The 19,356-nt window shown below is 41.7% G+C and overlaps 1 protein-coding gene across 2 annotated transcripts in view; it reads left to right on the plus strand.

Annotated features, from left to right (window-relative positions):
* The window catches only part of EDIL3 (EGF like repeats and discoidin domains 3), a 473,099-nt gene that overhangs the window by 436,438 nt on the left and 17,305 nt on the right, over positions 1 to 19,356 (plus strand). For both annotated transcript variants that reach the window (XM_062212442.1, XM_062212443.1), the window contains one exon: positions 4,147 to 4,302. In XM_062212442.1, coding sequence (XP_062068426.1) covers positions 4,147 to 4,302 — 156 coding nt within the window. The remainder of the gene's footprint in view (positions 1 to 4,146; positions 4,303 to 19,356) is intronic.

Raw genomic sequence — 19,356 nt, forward strand, 5'->3', positions numbered from 1 at the left:
AATATTTAAATAGGGATATGTGATAGTTCATAAAATTTGGTACATAACTTCTCATTGACTATTTCACTCATAACTGGAAATTGCAAGTTTTTAAAAAAAATTTTTTTTCTGTACTCTAAAGATGACTTGGTGCATCAGTCATGGAAAGGTAACCACGAGAGATGATGAATCAGAAGTTCCCTCTAGCAGTCCATCCCTCTCATTCCCATGTATCTTTCTGCTCCAGCAAGGTTCTGAGACTGATTTGAGATGCTTCCCTCTGACTTACTTCATCGTGCTCCCATTGTCTTTTAGGGCATTCCTGAGTTCTACCGATCTGTGTGCGTGCTCGGTAGAAGTGACACATTTTGTCCCCATGAATGTTAAGATCCTCCTTGTGCAGATGAGGCAGATCAAGAGAGGGTCAGGGGCGTGCACGGAGCCTATGCAGAAGCCCACGCATCCAGCTCCTCTCCAATGTCCTGGCTGTCACTTGGACAACATTGTTGGCAGGTGGCTTTCCCCACTAAAAATGAATGGAGAAATTTGTGATACTGTCTTTCCTAGTGCAGTAATGGCATCCTACATAGAAAAAAAGCTAGAGAGAAAGGCAACTAGCATTCCCTCCCATGCTACACAGTGGTGTGGCATCCTTAGCCATGAATGGGTTTTTAATCCATAGGTAAGACATAGTTCCAGGTCAGTTCAGCAAAGCTTTTATTGAGGGCCTGCTCCATGGAAGGCACTTTCAATGATCCAGACATGAAGCACAGTGTACTAAGCCAAATGTCTACCCACTCGAATGTCCTCAGTTCCCCACTCCATCTGAGCCAAACCTTGGGAGGGAGGGTCTAAGCAGCAGAAGGAATTTTGTACAGCACATTTGCAGCTCAGTGTTAGCCCAGATGATCTGCAGGAGGGAAGAATGGCCCTGGTCCATGGGCAAACAGTAGGTGCTGACCAGGAGACTTTTCTGGTATCATCCTGCGTGCTGACTCTGGGGTCACGTGGTCTGGGTGTCTGTGGAGGCGAGTCCCCTACGTGTCAGGCTGCAGCAACCTCATGTTCCGTGTGAGCTGCCGATTCCTTTCGCACTCAAAGAAGCATTGCTCAAGCCTGGTGTTCTAAGTTTAGTGTAGCAAATTTTAGGACAAAATCCAGCTCGAAACAAATTGCTGACTATTCAAGTAGAGAAGCTGGCTTCATTGGAACAAAAAAGGAAAACATTTCTAGATTGAAAAAAAAAAAAAAAAGATGTTGGGGAAGGAGGTAGGAGTAGGAGAAAGAGAGACCTGTTGGAATGAGCCAAGACACACAGCTTAGGGAGAGAACACCTCCACCCAGCAGGAAACCCAGCTGGCCTCCAGCAACAGTGCAGAAAAGGAGACGCTAGAGGCCTCCTTGTTATGTCACCTGAGCCACGCCCTTATCAAGTGGAGAGCAGGAATTCAGCCCGGGGTGTGTTCACACTCCTGATGACAGCCTGTGATGGCGACACAGTGACTCTGTGTTCTGTAACTTCTATTTTAACTCATTTATTAGGTGCCAGCAACATAAGAGCACGTTGAAGAACAGTTTTGCCCAGGTGTGTCTGCACAATTGGATTTGGATTTAGGACGTGTCCAGATGGCCAAAGAACAGAAAGGAAATTCATGATACAACAGAGGGCTCTCCTCGTGGCATAAACCCAGGCCTGTTTTGGTTTGGCTTGGATTTCCTGTCAGTTTCATAGTGTAGTGATTCTTCAGAAATTTCTGAAGTAGCCACAGAGAATGGGAGGCCATCACAGCGTGCAAATGCGATTGATCACTCTAAGGATCTGTGTGTGGTGGGCCTTTCAATGGGAATTCAATCTAGGAGCCTCCTGTATGCACTACATATCTTTGGATCCCACCATGTTATGTGACCTCTCTTAAAGTTTCCTATTACCTTACCTGGTTATTCAGAGTAGGAAATACTTAGCACAATGTGAGACATCAACCATTTTCTTCCCAAGATATCATATTTCCATCCCTCATTGTGGCTCAAGACATATGATATTTTAAATAATATTTGTTTGGAAAAAGCAAAAATTATGATTTTGATAGGCTTTATGGAATGTTTTAATAGAATGTTTTAATAACAGTCTCCATCCATTGTCTTATTTGAACCCAAAATATTTAATATTTTAATTTTCATTTTTAACTGATTCAGTGTGATTTGCAGATGCAATTCTAAGAACATCATGGCATTCACTTCACAGACACAGAATGAACCCAAAAAGTGAGCAAAAAGTCACATGAATTTAAAAAAAGGATTTTCCTGGTCCTGAGACTAGGGGTGTTTTTCTACATTGTTCTTGACGGGCACCTACACTACTAAATGCGGTCTTGTTCTACCCATCCTCCCCAGTCCTTCCTCCCTCATTCGTGGCCTGCATCTGACCCATGCCATCTATTTGTGGCTGCCTCACGTCTTACAGGATAAAGGACCAGAAATAGAAACAAAAGGACAGAATGGTTGAGAGCACCAGGGTCAGGCTTAGGATCCTAACAGTGAAAGATGATAAGATCAAGGATGTTGCAGGGAGTTAGTCATAGGAAACAGGAGGAGGTAGGAGGCTCCCTGCAGGAAGAGAGTGGAAGCTGTAGATCAAGGAGCACAAATCAGACTAAAGGTAAAATTCTTGCAAGAGTTGTCCACGAGGAAAACAGAGTCTTTGAGACTTTTAAATTGGCATTATGTGATGTAAGAAAAGATGCACAAAGGAATTCAAGAACAAGGAGGAGAATGACTTTACTAGCCAAGGTTGAGGTTATATATTCTTATCTGATGCAAATCACCCCTGCTGTTGTGTTGTTATTTTGTTTGGTTTGCATTTCAGTTCATTTTTGGTGACTTTAATGCTTTTTGCACTTCAGTGGTCTCAGACCTTTTTTAAGATTGAATTGCTTAAAATGTCAGCCTGCAAAACTCCATGTGGGACACCTCACCCTCCATTCCCATATGGGACTGCCTGCCTGGGTTTGAGTCCCAGTTTCTCCTCTTCTGATCCAGCCTCCTGATAAAGCACACCCCGGGAGGCAGCAGACAATAGCTCCAGGACTTGGGTCCCTGCCACCCACATGGGAGATCCAGATTGAGTTCCAGATTGGCCTGGCCCAATCCTGGCTTTTGCCAGCACCTGGGGAGTCAACCAGTGCTTGGATCTCTCTCTCTCTCTCTCTCTCTCATTCTTTCTCTGTATGCCTCTGCCTTTCTAACAAAGTGAAAATAAAATTTTGTAAAAGATACTAAACCCCAACAGAATCTGCAGAATATAACACCTGTGGGCACAAATTCTACTGTCAGAAATGTGTATCCTTTTTAAATCTTCATCTATTTATTTGACAGACACAGATACACAGACAGATACCCATGTACACCACTCCCATCCACTAGTTCACTCCCCAGACCTGAAACAGCCAGGGCTGGACTGGGCTGAAGACTGGAGCCTGAACCAAACCCAGGTCTCCCACATGGGTGGTGGAGACCCAACTCCTTGAGCTCTCACCCCTGCCTCTTTAGGTACTCAAACAATCGTCTGAATCTGTTTTGTTTAGAAGAATCCTTAGCTTCTCTTCAGCTTTTTAAGGCTGTAATTTTTCTGAATGGGGGTTTTCGCTAGGCAATGACTGCTATTGCTCTGTTGTATACTAATCCATTGAATAAATTCATGGAAACAGGGTTGACTTTTTCTTTCATGCTTAATTCTGAAACATTTAATGTAAGTTTTGTTCCTGAGGACTATAGAGCTATAATCTGATTTCTGTTATTAATGAACTTATCAATAAAGTCAGTAAATGGAATCATAAGCATAAGGTCTGGGAGATAATGATGAGTCTCAAGATCATCCCTGCTAGTTCTGTTCTTTCATGCAAAATTGGCACAGCCAGACGAATCCACTGAATAGAAAATTAATCGGCAGACTACAGTCACCATTAATCTGTTTTAAAGGAGACTGAACTGTACTTACCCAGTGGCGAAATCAAAGGTAGAGTCCAATAACAGATTCAGCCATGTTTCAAAATACAAATAGTCAGATTTGTGGTTTCACAAACAGATTTTTAATCTCCTGAAATCAAGAGACAGGCAAACTCACCGTGCGCTCAACTGTTGAGATTAAGTGATACATTTTTCTTTTCCCAGGTGGATCTTCTTGTCCCTACCAAAGTGACGGGCATCATTACACAAGGAGCAAAAGACTTTGGTCATGTACAGTTTGTTGGCTCCTACAAACTGGCTTACAGCAATGATGGGGAGCACTGGACCGTGTACCAGGATGAGAAGCAAAGAAAAGATAAGGTGAGCTATCCGTGTGGGTGGTGAGGTGCAGAGGTAAAGAATCCAGTTATATCCAAGTTTGAACAAATGACTTGCTTATACATCCACACTGAAAATACCTGCTGCATGTACTGGAAACGTGTGTTATGTGAGAAACCTCAAAAGGACTGTGAAGCAGTTTGTGGTTATGTTGCTAAGGCTGAAGATACAGGAAAACGCATTTCTGGCAACATTTTCTATATTATCAGTTATCTAAGATCTAGCAATGTAATGTTCTCCTGATATATTTCAACCTCAATAGGAGCTTAACTACTGGATCATAGTGCATTCATAAATAGTTTTGCTAGAGCACACACTGCTATTATTAAAATGAATTGCTGGTGTTAGGAAAAATGCTCTTTGGGGAAGATTATTTCAAGGTGAACTAAATGATTTCTTTGAATATTTTGATAATTAGGAATTTCAGAAATAGATACATTGACTATTTTGATAATTTACTCTAATCCTATTTCTCTGCTCAATTTCTATTACTGTATTTTATAGACTTGTTTAACTTTTCTTAGAAATGTATGTTTTCAATCTTAAAAACATAGGTATCACACAGTTCTAGCTGTATTTCTAAGAAGTTCTTGCTGTTTTCGTCCTGTCTCATTCTATCTGCTGGTTTTGATTTCTGGAGGACCCTAGAGGCTCAAAGTGCTCAGGGGTGATAAATCAGATGTTAACATATGGCCTTAGTTAAACTAACGAAGCTGACTTAAGTCACTGCTCAGAGTCTTTGCACAAAGAACTCTCACTGTCTGAAGCACATGAGCAGCAATCTGTAGCTTAAGGATGTTGAAGAAAACATGATAAACTCATACATGTTCTGTATTTGAGTTAATAGTTTCTTTTAAATGTGTGTAACCTTATTATTCCCTTAATGCTCTTGTGTCGTTGGATACTGTGAACCTCTCTACCAGCTGTCTTCGGATGTTCAAGTCAGAATTTATAAATTTCCCCAGAAAAACTAGGCCAGGCATGGGTGTTTTAATGACGTAGAGAATTCAGCTCACATAAAATTTACTTTAGAGGAGATGTGTTTTAGGCTTAGATTTTCAAAGGCCACCCCTTTTTCAAGTTCTGACATCTCAGAATGCATCCATTTAACATCTCAAGACACACGTAAGTTTCACATTGCAATATCTTGGAAATTGTTGCATCTTACAATGTCACAATTTAATTGGGAGAACTTAGTCTTTCCTAGGAGAACATAAAACCGTGTCTTGCTTTATAATCCATGGCATCTTAGATTAAAAATATTGGGTGTTTTATACAACTGTCTCCTGATTTATTTTGAGCTATTGACAAATGTCTGCTATAATTTATTGAAAGTAGCTATTTCAGTACCTGCCCTTCCCCTATGCAATAGGCATTCTAATGCATAGAATGTTTCATAATATGAAGTTTCTGAAACTTCAGATACAGCCAGGAAATGAATTTTAAGACAGATAGGTATTTTCTTCCATTGCCTATGGGTAATATTTCCCGAAGTTCACATTTATAATAGTGCAGTCCTATACTAGTTGTTATAGAAAAAAACATAGTGGAAGATAGGATTAAGTTATTGAAAAACTTCTTTGTTTCCATTTATATGAAACACGTGATTTCATGATTAAGTTTGAGAAGGTTTTTAATTTTCCCTTAATTGGTCAAGGAGACATGGCATATTAATGCATCTTATTTTCTACATTGGGAACATAATTAAAATGTCAGTTGTGTCTCAAGTTGCTTGATGATATCTTTAGGTTTTCTGTATCCTTGCTGATTTTCCATCTACTTGAGCTATCAATTACAGAGAGAGAGGAATGTGGCAATCTTCAGCTGTAATTACGGACGGACATGTCCATTTCTCCTTGCTGTGTTATCACTGTTTGCTTCATGTACTTTGAAGGTCTTAAAATATGCATAAATAGCTAACATTTTAGTTTACTTTTGATCAAGTAGTTGTCACCATTAGAAAAGGAATGCCTGCATTCCTGGTAATACTTTTAGCTCTGACATCTTTGAGATTCCCACAGGTACCTCAGTTTACACTCTATATAGTTGAGCCTCCTTCATTCTGATCTGAGACCAGTCTGCTTTTTAACCGGGATGTTTTAAACTGTGTGCTTTTGATATGAGTGTTGATGTAGTTGAATTTAAATCTATCGTTGGGTTATTTACTTCCTCTTTGTCACTTCTTTTCTGTGTTTATCCTGTTTTCCACTTTCCGTTGGATTAAGTGACTTTTTGATGAGTAGTCTGTCACCCTTGTTGATTCATTAGCTGCAGTGTTTTGTCATGTTAGTGATTGAGTTAGGATTTGCGGTATACATCTTAAACTTACAGAACCTACCTTCAGATGGATGCAGAGCCCCAGAAACCCCCCTCTCTACGCACAGGTAAAATAGATAATAGCTGCAAATCTGTGTCTTTAGGAACTGTATGTATGGTAACATGTGATTTGAACCTTACCAACATAAATCTTACTGTAAAGAAGGAAATAGGCTCCCACTGCAAAAGTTGGAAAATTGTGACAGAGAATTGACCCCTGGTATTTACTAGAAAAAACAGTAGCAGCCAAAATGCTCAGAGGAGACATTGCAAAGTTTTTGAAAAATTAAACCATTTTAATTATGAACATACTAAACTCAGCCAATGTAATGGGTAGTTATAAACTTAAATCTAGCCAGTTTGCTGATGCTTGCATAGTGAATTCAGTACAATACGGAACAGCATTGGATGAGGTTACCGTTCTTTATTGAAAGACACTGACACAAATTCACTGGAGAATGAAGCAGCCATTACTGTTATGGGAAAGAAATACTTTATGTCGAAGAAACTACAGGGCACTTTACCTACCTGCTCCTACAGGTAAGGGAATGTAGCTAAAGGGAGAAATGCATTATCCAAGTTCTGTAAGCACTTGGAAACACAGGCATTAGATACAAATATATACACATATACATATATTTGAAAAGGTAGGCTTTGTTGTTATCACTGCTATGACTAAATGTTCCCTTCTGGTTAGAAAAGCTCAGCCATCTCCTATTGGTTCTTGACATGAGTAGTGTCTTGTTTGCCATTCCATGAGGCAGGGGGATCTTCAAAATTTACAAGTGCAGACTCAACCGTGAGTTTTTATCCAAATAAATATAATAAATGAATGTTTCATGACAAAGTTCTCTGGAGTGTTTTATAGATGTACATTTTGAATGGAAATCTTTATAAACAAAGATTTCTAATTACTTTTTTGTGCCTTCTGTTTTTATTGAACACATATTTTAGTAGATGTTAGGAGTATGCCTGGGGAAGTCTCTTGTAGAAAGAAAATTCTGAAAATATGAGCACCTTTGCTGTTCATTAGTTTGGAATTCTTTTCTGAGGTTCAGTCCATTCTAAGAACAGTTATGGGTGCGTGGACCCCTTAGAAGTGTCACAGTACCCAGGTGAACTTGTGTATATGGGTGTGGGCCTAGACACCACAACTCGCTGAAGAAAACATAGGCCCACGTTCTCCTGGCTGAGTTGTCAATCTCCCCTTCCTCTCATAGCATCCTCAACAATTTTACTTTACTTTAGTAACTTTTGTAATAGACCCATTCATGAGACTCATTATAAAACCTTACATTCTTTTTCTCAGCTACCATATTTTCTAATACTTTACTGGCATTTATATTTCACTACAGCAGGCATTCGGAAAAAATTTTTATTTGAAAGTCAAATGTTCCGTTGCTGATGGGAAAGTGACATTTGTTTTATGCTCTTGGAGATGCTTGTTACTACAGTTAGCAGGAAAACTGCAGAATTTTAGACACTTTCGGTATTTTTCAGATTATAAGCCAAAGTAAAACAATAATAAATTTTAGAAAGAGTACGTATATGGAAAAATTAGAGATGGGTTTTTCATCCTGTATATTAATCATAATGTTATGGTGTTTGAGTAAATCCTGAATTCGTACCACAGGAGCTGTCTTGTTTGAAAACAAAGAAGTAATGCTGGACTTCCTCACTCTGCCTGAAATATACCAGGTTTTGTGAAAGCAGAAATTGTAAAGAGGAAACTTTACTCAGATGTTTCTATGAAAGAAAACATCAGACACCCTATTTCAGATAAATTTGTTGGTCTCTACAGAGGAATGGCGTTGATGCACCCAGAAATCCTGCTGAGGCCGAGGTCAGCTGAGTTGCCAAGGCCCTTTGGAAATTGTATCTGCCTGACAAACGTGGTCTGCCTCCTATTTACCAGATAGAGGATTCTTTAGGTTCTAAGAATTCATGAGGCCGTGGCTTAATAGGCTAATCTTCCACCTGCAGCACTGGCACCCCGGGTGTTCTAGTCCCGGTTGCCCCTCTTCCAGGCCAGCTCTCTGCTGTGGCCCGGGAGTGCAGTGGAGGATGGCCCAAGTCCTTGGGCCCTGCCCCCGCATGGGAGACCAGGAGAAGCACCTGGCTCCTGGCTTAGGATCAGCGCGGTGCGCCGGCCGCAGCGCGCCTACCGCAGCGGCCATTGGAGGGTGAACCAACGGCAAAGGAAGACCTTTCTCTCTCTCTCTCTCACTGTCCACTCTGCCTGTCAAAAAGAAATCATGAAAGATTGAATTGAAAGGTTTGGTGGGAAAAAATTTTTGAAATCCCTGCATAGTTTTTTGCATCATATACATTTTACATGAACTTTTAAAGACTCCACCCCCGCCCAGTAAAATGGGATCATTGGGGGCAATCAGGGAGGAAGAGGATGACAGGAGGAGGACAGAAAGGGGGTGAATTCCTCCCCCAAGAGGCACAGCCACGTGTTTCAGAGCAGCAGGGCCCAGGACACGTGTGGCTCAAAATGCCACCTGGGCTGTACTGCAGTCTCACCTGCTCAGACTGCCTTTAGTGTTCTCACAGGAGGGAGAAGAAGGAAACAGTTCGCAGAAATTGCTGTCAGAGCTACAATGACTTTTTTCCAAACACCAAGACTCAGTCATAGCAAGTGAACTGTGCCCTACGTGGTGCAGATGTATATGCCTTGGCTTACTTAGGTGTTCTGTGGGTGACTTCATTGACAATAAAGTTAAGGAGCTGAGGATAGATATCAGCATTGTCTCAAATTGAGGACATGGTTATTTAAATGACGCCATCTGGTAAGGACTGTTAGCTGGAGGTTTATCTGCTCTTTCCTTGCTATAATTCAAAGTTAGGACCCCCACCTGAGAATGCTTCCATTTTTGCAGAATGTAGACTTCTTAAGTTTTAAAATGAAAGTAGCAGTCAGCGCTGTGGTGTAGTGGGTAAAGCCACCGCCTGCAATGCCAACATCCCATATGGGCGCTGGTTCTAGTCCCAGCTATACCACTTCCAATCCAGCTCTCTGCTGTGGTCTGGGAAAGCAGTAGAAGATAGCCCAAGTCCTTGAGCCACTGCACCCACGTGGCAGACCCCCAAAAGCTCCAGCCTTTCCGGTCATCTGGGGAGTGAGCCAGTGGACCTCTGTTATTCTGCCTTTCAAATAAGTTAATAATAAACTAGATAACCATAGGTAAACTATGTCCTCTGTAAGGGTCTCTGTTTAAAAAAAAGTTACATTAAATAGCTCTGCCCAGAAGTGAACAGGGGGAGATTCCATGACCCCATTTTATTTGTTTATTTGAAAGGCAGAGAGAAACTAACCAACCATGCCCCTATTTGGCCAGCAACAGGAGATGGATGGGAAATGGTATACCCAAACTACACCCCAGTAACTGCAATATGGGATGCAGATGTCCCAAGTGGTAACTTGGCCCTTGCACCTAATATTTACCATCCATGAGCCCATGTTTTAAAGCAATAAACAATATGAGAGTCATGACTTTTTTCAAATGAAGTACAGTCTTAGGGATACAGCTGCATTTTGGAGGCTCAAGCAGTCCAAGATCAAGACAGAAGCTGACACAGAGGCTGGGGGAGGTAGTCTGCGCCTCTTGACAGTACCTTTGTGTGATTTAGAAGGAAGTGGACAAGCTCTCCAGCTCTCTGCTAACAAGCACTGATCCCACTCATGAGGACTCTGCCCTCCCTTGCTAACCACATCGTAATCCTACCACCTTGGGGTTACGATGTCAACACATGATTTTTGGAGGCACACTGACATTCAGTCGCTTGCACTACATACTAAGTGCCAAGTTCAAGGCAATCTCATAATTCCTTATGTAACTTCTATTAATTTCTGCCCTTGCCCAAAATAGAATGGAGTGCCTTGTAAACTAAGTCCTCTGACCCAAAGGGCCACATCTTAGGAAATAAACATGTATAGAAGAATTGAGTTAGCAAAGAAAAAGTGATTTGCGGGGCTAAAATTGCCCACTGAATTGAGACAGGGCCACGCAGGTCAACAAATGTGAACCTGAAAAGAAGCCTATTGTCACCATTGCGTAGTAGCCTAGCAGTTGTTAAGGTACAGAGAGAACATAATGGGGACCCACTTATCAGTTGTGGAGGGGTGCTTGGGGCTAGAACAAGGCAGAACTCTGGATATAAGTCCACAGGCATAGGACAGGGCAGGATCAGCTACAAAGGGACGTTGCTTCCATTTTCATTAAACATAAGCACCAAGGGTCCTACCTATGCAGAGACAGTCAAGAAGGATTTAGGAGAAGGCAAGGAAGGGGGAACCCAGAAAACAGAGCTCATGAGACATGCAGAGCACCTTACATACTTAGAGTTGTAGAATGGAGCAACTAGGTCGATACTGGAAATAAAAGATAAGCTATGTCACAGAGCTGCCAGAAGCCATTTCATTCTAAGGAGATCATTAATTTCAAGTCCTCTCATTTATTTGGAGGTACCAATAGGAAAATTAGCTATTCTTTAGGGATTAATTTTGAAGACTGCTCATACACTGTTCCACAGCAATGTCAAATTTACGGTTAATTTTGGCCAATGAAGCATTGAGTTTTCTCAGTGGCATTGGACTTTTTAACCTTTTAAAGGGGGGGGGGGGGGATGTGCAGGGTGGCCCAGCAGATTAAGCTGCCACCTGTGACGAAGGCATCCCAAATGGGCACCAATTGAGTCCCGGCTGCCTCCCTAAGCCAGCTCCCTGCTAATGGACCTGGGAAGGCAGCAGAGGATTACCCAAGTACTTGGGCCCCTGCCACCCACATATGACCAGGATGGAGTCCCAAGTTCCTGGCTTTGACCTGGTGCAACCTTGGCTGTTGCAGCCATTGGGGGATTGAACCAGCAGATAGAAAATCTCTCTCTCACTCCCTCTCTCTGAAGTTTGCCTTTCCAGTAAATGAGTAAATTAAAAAATCAAAATGGAGTGCTCTTGAACTGTACAGCATTAGATGGTAAAAACAAACATCAAGCACAAAATCCATTCCGTTTCTCAATTTGGGGGTGGGTTGGGGCGGGGGGAGGAGGAAGGATTCTGGTGCTGTGGCAGAGAGCAGCACGGCACAGATGCTAGGGTAGCACAGTGCCACGGAGTGTGCGTTTGATCCTTCTTGTTGTTAATGTCCTTATGTCACCAGAACTCAACACTTCCTTAGTTTCAGAGATTTTGATACATGACAGTACAATTTGAAATACAGTTTTACAGTTAACAGATATTTCTGCAAGAATAAAGAAAGTGTGTGAAAGACACAAGGAGTATGACATAGCAGTGTTGCCAAAAGCAAAATGCTCATTAAAGCATTTTTACTATCACATGCTGTCATCCTAATTACCCCAATGCGAAAATGACAAAAGCTTAGAATTTCCTAGTGTTCGCTTCCTCAATCCTCCATTACTCACCAGAAATCAATAAGATATTAAGAATTTTCAATGTGGGGATTTTTATGTTTGACTTCCATATTATTGGACATAATTACATAGTGGCAACATTTCACAATGAAGAAAAATTACTACGTGTGTGCAAAATCATCCTGTGTTGTGAGACCCTCTGATTAGAAATGCAAACAGATAAAGTGATTAGTTATGGGTCATAAATGGAATGGTGAAGTTTATCAAACTTTAATGAAGTGCTTAAAATTCAAGCATGTCACCATTAATTAAAAGACAGTAATAACCCTGATAAAAGCAGAAAAGCTTAGCTGAAAGGAAATTGTTAGCGAGATTGCTGAGGTCTATTTGCTAAGAAAAATACTATCAAGCTGGTAGCTATCTTTCCTACTCAGAAAATAAGTTCCTGATCAATCCGAGTTTGACAGTAACCATGTCATTGTTTGGGTTGTCAGAATTATGGCGTAACCACTGGCTAGCAAGCAACAAACAAAGTGAACGCATCTCAAGTCTACGCAACTCCTATTCTGACTATCTATTGTAGTGCATTTTGAGGGAGAAAAACCAATACATTAATTCTGCATGGTACATACGCCATTTTTGCTATCCAGTCACACCATACTCTGCAATATGTTGAGTCGTTAAAAGCCTGTTCTGTGACACTTTCAAAATGACTTAATTAATGCTCTAGTCTCTTCTACTTTTTCATAGTTTGTTAATAGGAAGCTATAAAAGGGTTTCCAATTCTGCCACACCCTATGAAATGACCCATTTTGCCATGATTTTCACGCATTTCCTTCTGTTGAGTTTCAAAGAAGAAATGTGTTACTTTTGCTTGGGAGAACTCTCGGGACAAAGCCATCTGTACTGAGCCCTCTGGGGCCATTACAACAGAGGCTGCACAGAGCTCATCACCATAAGGCTTCTGGTGTAATTTGAGACACAAAACTGATGAAAAGGTAACGTTTAAGAGAACAGATGAGTCCCATGACGATACCTGTCTGCGTGAGGGCATTCCTCCCAGGGCTTCTGAAACTGCCAACCGAAGACCAAATCCCAGGAGACTAAACAGAACTCATTTCCTGCTCTCCAGTCAAGCCAGAAACAATCAATTTTGCAGAGAAATGAAATCGTGAGTAGTTAATAACAACTCAGGGAAGGCACTGCTCAGAAGTGACTACCAGTAATCTTGCTTTCACATAGCAAAGTCGCACTTTGACTTCTTTTCTTCCTTTGAGGAGTACCTCCGTATCTGTGCATCATAGCAAAGTTGACTTTTCCTTCTGCTACCAAGCATATTTTAATAATCAATGCACTCTCAACTCATTAAGCAAAAGGATTCAGGATGCAGCTCAAGTAAAGCCGAATATCTACCTGATCAGCTTGGGCCCAGGATTCCCTGTGCTCTTCATTTAGGTATGCCTGATTTAGCAAATACAAATACAGGACAGCTGGTTGAATTTGAATTTCAGATAAAGCTGCATGTAGGAGGGTACTTCCACATTTTCATAGAAAAATAGAATTAAAAGTTAATGTGTATTTTCTGTGAACTTTTTGAAGACCCCTTGTTCATGCCAAATATTTGATCTGACAGCCAGATCTTTGTTAAAGAGCTTCCAGCAAGGCCAGATAGACTACTGAGAATTCTGAGGAGAGCAGGTAAGGGGAACACATTCCTTCTGTGCTTCGGCATACCGACACCCACACCTACCCACACTCTGCTTCTGGTCTGGAAGACACACTCTGATTGCTTCAACCACTCCTCTGTCCATACATAATGGCTCTGCCTTAAGTCATTTCTAACAGGATATGATGAAACTCTTTCAAAGAGATTCAGAGGGAGGAAAAGGTTGATAATGTGGGGTGAGAATTGCCCAACACACCAATTTCGCTCCTGCCACAGAATTCACGGATCCACTGTGAAGGGCAGAGTCAAGTGACAAATTGTGCAGATGAAATGGAAAATACCTGGTATGATTTAGTTGGAGAATGTGAGCGATGAGCTCTGAGCTTCAAGAGAGTCAGGTTGCTCTGTACCGCGATGCAAAGGCACCCCTACGTCTCCAACTTCAGAGTAAAAAGAAAGAAAAATTAGATTTTCTTACATTCTGACCACTCCTGGTAAATCTCTGGTAGATACCTTTAAAAGTGGATGATTTTCCAATTCTGAATTTTTTTTATGTTTTCCTGCAGAGATGTTTCTTACGACAGTCAATCTGAGTGCTAGGAGGCCGATAGTTCAAATATAGAGGCACCATTTAGAAGGGCATATTTTATGTTTCATAAATCTTTATAGTCAATCATCATGTGACAGAGTACCTAGAATATTTTTGTCACTCAGGGAAACTTTAACCATAAAGAAGTTAAATATGGTGACGTGTGCTACCTCCCAACTTTTACCGAGATTCTAAATGCCAGCATATCTGGGACAAAGAAGACAGCTGTCAACAGCTGGAATCTTTTGCCTTCATTTTCTCTGGGTCTTTTTTCTTTTCAGGGCCAATACCTACAACAAAAGGTACTACGAACTTCTTAGGCTTTTGTGCCTCTTCCTAAAAATCTGTTTCTCTTCCCACTTGAAGCCAAACTTAACGCAAGAAAATAGTCCACCAAAGGGGAGAGGGGGTCTCACTGTCCCGTTCAGGTCTGCAATTCTTCACTCAGCAACTTGGCACTCTCCCTGGGGACCAAGGCATCATACATATCACCCCTTTAAAAATACCAGTAACACAGAGCTTGTATTAGGGGGGAGAGTCGGGTCCTTTAACCTCACGCTTTTTGTATTGTACATCTCTGAGAGGAGAGGTATAGTGTAATACTTCATTACATATAAGTAATGTGTAGTGATCACAGTGGAAACTATTTCCACGTCCTTAAACAATTATTTTTACTGTTTGATTGACAAATAGTTGTAGTATATGCCCCGGGAGTACTATGCAGCATTCCAATACATGGATGAGTGTGCACTGAGCCCTGATCCTAACAGGATGATCAGTGTCTCTCTCCCCATCACTGTCCCATGTTCAGAGGTGGATGCAGGCAGCTCAGGCAATGGGTACCAAAGCATTGTTAAACTGAAGGAAGACATTGGGCTGTTGTACAGCACACATAGGGTGACTTCAGTGTCCATTAACTGAGCTTGTATGTTATGAAAGGCTGGAAGGAAGAATCTCACTTTCAGGGGCCGGTTTAGACCTTCTGTGAGAGGTTAAATGTTGCCAGAAGTGCTCTTGAAGATGTGTTGCTTCCTTCTCTTTTCCAACACTCTGAAACACCAGAGGAATCAGGAATGAATAAATTTTAAATGCTATCACACAGCTCATAGCCCATCAAGAATTAAATATTAGCTAACAAGATTTCATGTGAATTACAGGAAAACCAAGGCAAATTTTTAGTCATTTGAAAGGCAATAAAAGCACAGAAATGTGACTGTTTAGTGCCAGGGAAGGAAAAATTAAAATGACACCACATTGGAACTATTTTGGGGATCAATTATGATTGCAATCTCCCATTTGTGCATTTTTCTAGTAGAAACCGCAGTAAGATGTAAGTAACGCTACAAGAATTTCAACAGACTATCAAAAATTTGTGCTTTAATCAAAAATTTCTTGGAATAGAAGCAGAGGCTTACGTATATTAAGGGCTTGAAGCGAAGCCAGGTGAGTTCGGCGAAATACAGCATTCCCTGAAGTCAAAGACTGACATCTGCCCATAATGATAGCGCAGAGCCACAAGAAACTTCCTGAGAGCAACACGGGAGTGGAAATCCTCTCCGCGGAGAATCGTGTAATCCCTCTAATGGTTAATGTCATTCACACTCCGCAGACGGGAGACAACAGAACGTGCCTGTGTGTTTTTCTTTTCACCCCCTCCATTAAACAAAAGTGTTCTGTAATTGGGCTTCTGAAGTTAAGTCTTTAGATTGGCAGCCTCAAAGTCTCATATAATTTCATTGAGAAGCAAGCAAATCTGTGAAGCAGCCAGGGTCTAGGCTTCTTGAAGGGCTCATGGAGCAGAAGATGATTTTGAAAGGAACACAGATGAACAGCAGTATGCTCCAGGAATTACGGTGCAGATGTGTGTGAAGATGTCTACAGCTCGGAGAAAGCCTGACTTCAGTTTCTCAGGGGGATTCAAGTTCATCCTGAATAGATGCCCAAAATAGCACTCCTCAAGGAACATGTGCACCTTTGCAACAATGATATTAAAGAAACACAGCAGAATGGTGGTGTTACTGAAATGTCACTGAAAGCTGGCAACACACGAGAATAAATATCCATCAATTAGAAATAAGAAGACCAAGTAAAACAGAGACAGTAGAATCTGAGTGATTTAGAACATCCCAGAGTCAAAGGAGATAGATTTCAATGATTGTCGTGTCAAGATTTATTCAGACAATCATAAAACAGCGTAGGCTCACCATGAATTCTGAAACCCAAACGCCTGTCTCAGGTTCAGGGGAAGCTTTTTTAGACACTATGATTTTGAACCATTCAGTTCTCCTTTCCTGTCAGTGTTGCAAATCCCAAAGATTTCTCTGAGACCTATAACTCGTCAACACCAGTCATTCCCTGCAAAGCTGAGTCGTCTGCAATCCGCCCTGAACTCTGAGACCATCTGCAACTGGAGTCCCCACGACCACTGTTGGATTCGCCACTGCACTAGGAGAGCTCTCAGAACACAGCTGAAGCTGTTCTCCACACAGGAACAGTCTGTGACAGGGAAAGGAGACAACACAGAAACCTCAGCCCAGGGAGGAGGACTCTGGGGCAGGGCCAAGAGAGTCCCAGGCAGCAGCTCTCTCTCAGTTGCCCTCTGCTGGTGCAGACCTGCCTAAGGCTACATTTAAATTGTCTCATCGGTGATGTGTGATGCTAAGCCTGGACTAGTGCCAGCCTCCGTGGCTGGACTTAGTCTGCAGCCCCTCTAGTGGCCAAGCAACCTGAAATCCTCACCTTACATCACAATGTCAGCAGGGGCCATCAGCTGTGGCCCAAATTCCCAGGTAAAAAAGGATTCTTTGGTGGCTTAGAGATTACCTCCCTGGAGCTGAGGGCAAAAGCCCAATATCTCTGTGTGAGGTGGATGGTGTACAGGATACTCCTGTCATAGAAGATTACGTGGACTGGTCACTAGAATGACATGTATCTGCATGACTGTCCATGCAAGATTTGACACATCCTAGACTCTGTAGAAGAGATGTGCCCCAGAGAAAAGACTCATTGGTGAGCAGTTTGCCTCCACAGGGTACCCACAACACACAAGATTAAGACGACTCTTCATATCTCTTATTCACAAGGCAAACAAGAGGAACAGATCCTTCTGAAGACAGAAAAAAGCCGGCAGTTCTATGTGTGACAGCAAGTGGTTGGTACAGATGCAAGACTTTAATCTCTTACCCATAGACAATAGGCATGGTATTTTCACAAATCCTGACAAGTAACCTTGTCACTGTCCGTGACTCCACCTTAAAGTCCCGTGTGTACATTTTGGTTGAATCTCTTCCCTTTTGACATACCCACACAAATGTGCACCTGGGATAGGTGGTTTCTGTTGGCTGTGACCTTACTTCTTCCACCATAGAACTATTGGCAATGCAACCGTTGGAGGGCAGTGGTGCTATTGGGGATGCCTGCAGATGGAAGACACTGCAGCAGCTTTCTGTGCCTCACTGTCAGTGAGGACTTAAACTGTTAAATTGTTGGGAGGTCTTGCCATAAAAGCTGACTCTCCCTCCCCACGCACACTCAGTCATTCTTCTGCCAGACAGCTGATCAATTAACTTTGGTTAATATAATCTACTACTTCCATCAAAAGGCTGTGTTCACTTTGGTGAACACTTCGCTCACCCAAATTGTTTGGTGAACCCCTTAGCATATGACTGTCAGTTGCACTGTTTTACAAAGGAACATTTCCTAGAACCTTGGGATACACTTGGAAGCTAGCTTCTTACTTCCTTACCACATCTGAAAGAATGTACTGATACTTAGACCGATTTTGTTACAGGATGTGGTTGGTTTAGTGGAACGGACTGCAGAGAAACCCATCAAGAATGGTATGCTAGTTCTTCCGTCATGAAGTGGATTCAAGATGCTGAGTACTAGGGGTCTGTGTTGGTGAAAAGACTCCTTCTTTGGTTTCAACTTTTTATATCTAATCACTGACAAAAGTTCCCTACATGCAAACTTGCAATAACTCATTTTTAAATCTGATATATACCACTAATTTAATTTTATTTAACTTTTAATCAAGTTATTCTTTCTGTGAAAGGCTGGAGAGGGGACAGCACAACAAGCTGTCCCATGCAATGTCTGCATCCCAGTTGAGCACTGGTTTGAGTCCCTGTTGCTCCACTTCCAACCCATCTTCCTGCTAATATACCTGGGAAACAGAGGAAGATGGCCAAAGTGCTTGGGCCCCTACCATGCATGTGGGAGACTCCAATGAAGCTTCTGACTCCTTGAGTCTTTCTTTGGCCAGGCCCAGGCTTGGATGTTGAGGCCACTGGGGAGCGAAACAGCATATGGAAGATTCTCTCTAACTCTGCCTTTCAAATAAATAAATCCTAAAAAAAAGGCCAGAGAGACAGAGACAAAGACCTTCCTTCAACTGGTTCACAGCTCCAACACCCATAACAGCCAGGGCTAGCTGAGCCAGGCCAAATTCAGGAAACTAGAACTCGGTCCAGGTCTTGAATCCAGGCACTTCAATATGAGATGTGGGCATCCCATGTGGCATATTACTGCACCAAAGGACACCCCCCAACTCAAAGTTTCAAAACAATTTTCTATACATTTAATCCTCTTTTCACTTTTGATAGATTTTTTTGATATTCCAATTCAGGTCAAATTAGAATGCTAATCAAATTGTAGATTAGCCTAGCATGTTATTGACAAATACAATTTACCGAATTAAGATATTTTTATTCCTGATTTTATAAGAGTTTGTTGTTGTGTTTTTTGTAAATTGTAAATAGAGGTGACCTTCTTGCTGTATGGGTCTCCTGTGCTGACTGAGATACCTATCTATTCTCAGGGACTACTGTACTCAATGACCTTGTATAACGTGATTTTGGTCATGAGGCAGCCTCTTTATAAAATATAGTTGGGATCAGTTGTGGTGGTTATGTTGTTGTTGTGTTTGTTCAAAAAAAGGGTAGTGGATTATAAATTTCCTTTGTCGTAAAGATCCTATCACAGTAAGTTACCAAAATTAAGTTGCTAACTCATAAAATGAGTTGGATTTCTCCCTGTGTCCTGTAGAGGAGTTTGAGTCAGTTGGTGTTATTTCATTTTTGAATGTTGG

The sequence above is a fragment of the Lepus europaeus genome, chromosome 15, assembly GCF_033115175.1.
Source record: "Lepus europaeus isolate LE1 chromosome 15, mLepTim1.pri, whole genome shotgun sequence".
Lineage (NCBI taxonomy): Eukaryota > Metazoa > Chordata > Mammalia > Lagomorpha > Leporidae > Lepus > Lepus europaeus.